Source organism: Phalangium opilio, unplaced genomic scaffold (genome assembly GCF_054372755.1).
Source record: "Phalangium opilio isolate 3A_F unplaced genomic scaffold, DU_Popi_V2 ptg000100l_1, whole genome shotgun sequence".
In the NCBI taxonomy this organism is placed as follows: domain Eukaryota; kingdom Metazoa; phylum Arthropoda; class Arachnida; order Opiliones; family Phalangiidae; genus Phalangium; species Phalangium opilio.
The window spans coordinates 2,599,928-2,603,498 of NW_028324203.1; the positions used below are offsets into that span (position 1 = coordinate 2,599,928).

The window sequence follows — 3,571 nt, forward strand, 5'->3', positions numbered from 1 at the left end:
CTCTGCACCGTATTGGGTAATACATAAGAGTTTTGTTTTGTTTATTGTTTGAGCGGATAAGAAAAGGTGCCTTATGCACACCCTTTAACAGCGTAGGACCCTAAATATTTTTTTTGTAAATAAAGAAAGATGCATGTATATATAAATAAATAAAGTAAATAAATAAATAAATAATGTAAACGATCGATAATGTCTCGAGGATGAAAATTGACAGCAGTGGCGGCCTTGATTTAAGGGGTGAGTGACAGCAAATCGAAGTTGGTGTCAATAAAATGCATGAGCTTCCGCAGGTGTTGAAGCGTGTTCCCATTAGTTAGAACTTTTTGAATAGTTCCGTCAAAAGTAGAGCGATTCAAGAAGCCTTCTGTGAGGGGACATTGCAGAATGTAGTGCCTGGCGTCGGCGATAACAGCACCGCACCCGCAAAACGGGTTGGGGTGATGACCGAGATCGTGAAGATATTGCGGGAATTTTCCGTGCCCGGTAAGAATTTGCGTCAGGTAGTAGTCCGCGCCAGGACCTTCAGTAGAGGGAAGTGGGTAGAATTCGTGCGTGAGTCGACCAGTGAGACCAGTTTCCCACAAATTTTGCCATGCATTGGTTGAAATTTTGTGCAGGTAAGTCTTTAAATAGTGACGGGAAGGCGCTATATATATTTGAGGAAAGGCAGTGCCATGGGCAGCTTCTTTAGCTGATTGATCAGCAAGTTCGTTGCCGTGATTTCCAGCATGGGCCTTAATCCACGATAGGCGGACTAAGGGCAAATTGTTTAGTGTGGACTTAATGGACTGGACCAAGTCGGTCGTGTTAGAGCGGTTACGAAGGGCGGTTATTGCAGAAAGACTATCGGTGTAGATGTGGACTGATTCGGTTATGCGATTTTCGACAATCCATCGGAGGGATTGGTGAATCGCAACGAGTTCTGCTATGTATATTGTGCATTCGTTGTTCAGGGTGAAGCGCCGACAGACGAGGGTACGAGAATCGTGGAAAACCACGAACGCGCTACCGACACCGTCATCGAAGCGGGAGCCGTCCGTATAAATTTCAAGACCAAGCCCAGTGGGGTCGTAAGCTCGACATGGAATCAATATTCTTTTTGCAGGATGAGCAGCAAACTTGGGGACTTCGGAAAGGTAAGTGTGTCTGGTTAGGGGTGTTGTAACGTGCATTGTATTTTCTTTCAGGTTGTAACCGCGAAAAACCGCGGCTTCTTCGCTAGCTACAAGATGAAGAGGTAGGATACCGGTAAGGACTTGCAGAGCGGCCGTGGATGTCGTGCGATAAGAACGCGCCATGCGTTGAAGGCAAGCGCGTTGAATGGTGGTTAGACGACGGACTATTGCTGAGTTTTTGGTTGCTGGAAACCAAACACCACAAGCATATAAAATCATGCGTTCCAGACCCTTTTTATACATGGATTTCAGAGCAAGGCATTGAACTCCCCAGGTCTTACGGGCTAGGGCGGCCATTTGTTGGAGAGAGACGGACACCTTGGAGTAGATTTCATGTAAATGGGGAAGGTAGGTCAATCCCTGGTCTATGGTAACACCTAGGAGACGGAGCTCTTTGGTATTAGGAATGTTGGTATTTCCCATATTATAAGTCGGGGGACGATCAGGTTTACATCCACTGCGAAAGAACGTGATGGCTTTGGACTTTGAGGGACTACAGCTGAGTTTATTTTTGATGCACCATTGATAAACGAAGGCCAAGAGTGTGTTTCCTTGACGTTCACAAACACTGCGAGAAGGGCCCCAGACGATGCAGTTGATATCGTCAGCAAAGCCCTGCATGTCGGTTTGAGGGATGTGAGGCGTTTGGAGCAAAGTGTCACAAACAACGTTCCACAATGTGGGACCAATACAGGAACCCTATGGGACGCCTCGGGCTATCGGTTTAGTAATTGCGAAATTCGGAGTCGAGTAGATGGCAGTTCTGTCAGAGAGAAAACTGTTGATCAGCAGTTGATAGGGACAACGTTTATAATTATACTCTATACCGTAAATAGATACACAATATAGTTTGATTTAAATTAAGTGCAGTTCGGTAGAGGATGCATTATGCACATCCCCGTAGCGGGTTGACCTAGCCTTTTTTTTAAATATATGTTATATAAAAATATTTACAGTTAAAAGTTCTAAATAGATAAATAAATTAAATAAATAATAATACATTAATAAATAAAATAAAATTAATATCGTTATAAATTAGGAAAGCATGGACAGTAAATCAAAATTTTTGACTATGAATTGCATAAGGTCCCGAAGGCGTCCAAGTATAATATCGTCAATTTCGAGATTCGTAATGGATTCCTGGAGGTTGGTACGGTTAATAAAGCCATCAGTTAGGGGGCAGTGCAAGATATAGTGCTCCGCATTAGCCACAGCAGCCCCACATGCACAGCATGGAGTGGGGAGATGTCCCAAGGGGAACAAATAGGGCGGGAATTTTCCATGTCCCGTAAGTATTTGGGAGAGATAGTAATCGGATCCAGGTCCGACTACCGAGACCTTCGGGAGGAGTTGATAAGTAAAACGACCTTTGGTATCAGCTGTCCAGAGTGATTGCCAATAGGTTAGAGAAATACTAAAAAGTTGGGACTTGAGCCAATTACGAGTTTGTGCTATCCGAATTTTGGGAAACAGATCACTATGAGCAGCTTCCTTTGCATAATTGTCGGCAAGTTCATTGCCATGTGTTCCGATATGAGCTTTTGTCCATGTTATGCGAACTAAAGGTAAACGGTAGACCAACTGCTGAATGGTGTGAACAAGGCGAGTGGTATTAACAGGCGAGCGTAAGGCGGTGATCGCGGATAAGCTGTCAGTAAAGATAATAACAGGTTCATTGATTTCGTGATTCAGCAACCAAAGTAGAGATCGTTCAATAGCCACTAACTCAGCGATATATATTGTGCTTTCATTGTTAAGAGTAAAACGTCGTGCAACTAGTTCTTCGCTATTATAGAGTACAACAAATGCGCAGCCGACACCATCATCGAACCGCGAACCATCAGTGAAGATTTCCATGCCAAGTCCTGTTGGAGTACAGTCGTGACATGGAAGAGTTAGCCTGCGTGCTGGGTGGATCGTGTATTTCGGAACTTCAGTGAGGTAAGTGATATTGTCAAGGTGAGTATTTAGATGGAGGGTTTTTTTCTTTCAGGTAGAAGCTACGGAAGACAGCCGCTTCCTGACTCGCAACAAGATGGAGGGGCAAGATACCGGTAAGTACCTGGAGTACAGAAGTAGATGTAGTGCGAAACGATCTTGCAATACGCAGAAGGCAAGCTCTTTGTATAATTTGGAGTCGTCGAACTATAGCAGAATTGTGGTTCGCTGGAAACCAAACTCCGCAGCCGTATAAAATTAATCGTTCAATTCCACGTTTATAGATAGCCTTGAGGGCAGAACCCTGAACACCCCATGTCTTCCGGGCAATAACACAAATTTGCTGAACGTAAATTGAGACTTTGGAACTAACTTCTTCTAAATGCGGGAGATACGTAAGGCCTTGGTCCAAAATAACACCAAGGAGTTTTCAACTGAGATTATTATAAACGAACAGG

The 3,571-nt window shown here is 44.0% G+C and overlaps 1 protein-coding gene across 1 annotated transcript; it reads right to left on the bottom strand.

Moving 5' to 3' along the window:
• Nucleotides 1–230: 230 nt before the first annotated feature.
• Nucleotides 231–1,796, bottom strand: LOC149632444 (uncharacterized). The gene has a single exon (XM_089851117.1). It carries the CDS (start codon nucleotides 1,794–1,796, stop codon nucleotides 231–233), a length of 1,566 nt encoding a protein of 521 aa, XP_089707243.1.
• Between the last annotated feature and the right edge of the window lie 1,775 nt (nucleotides 1,797–3,571).

What these genes read in the sequence shown, in the direction of transcription:
- LOC149632444 (XM_089851117.1), bottom strand. Translation starts at nt 1,796, where the DNA reads ATGCAGGGCTTTGCTGACGATATCAACTGCATCGTCTGGGGCCCTTCT.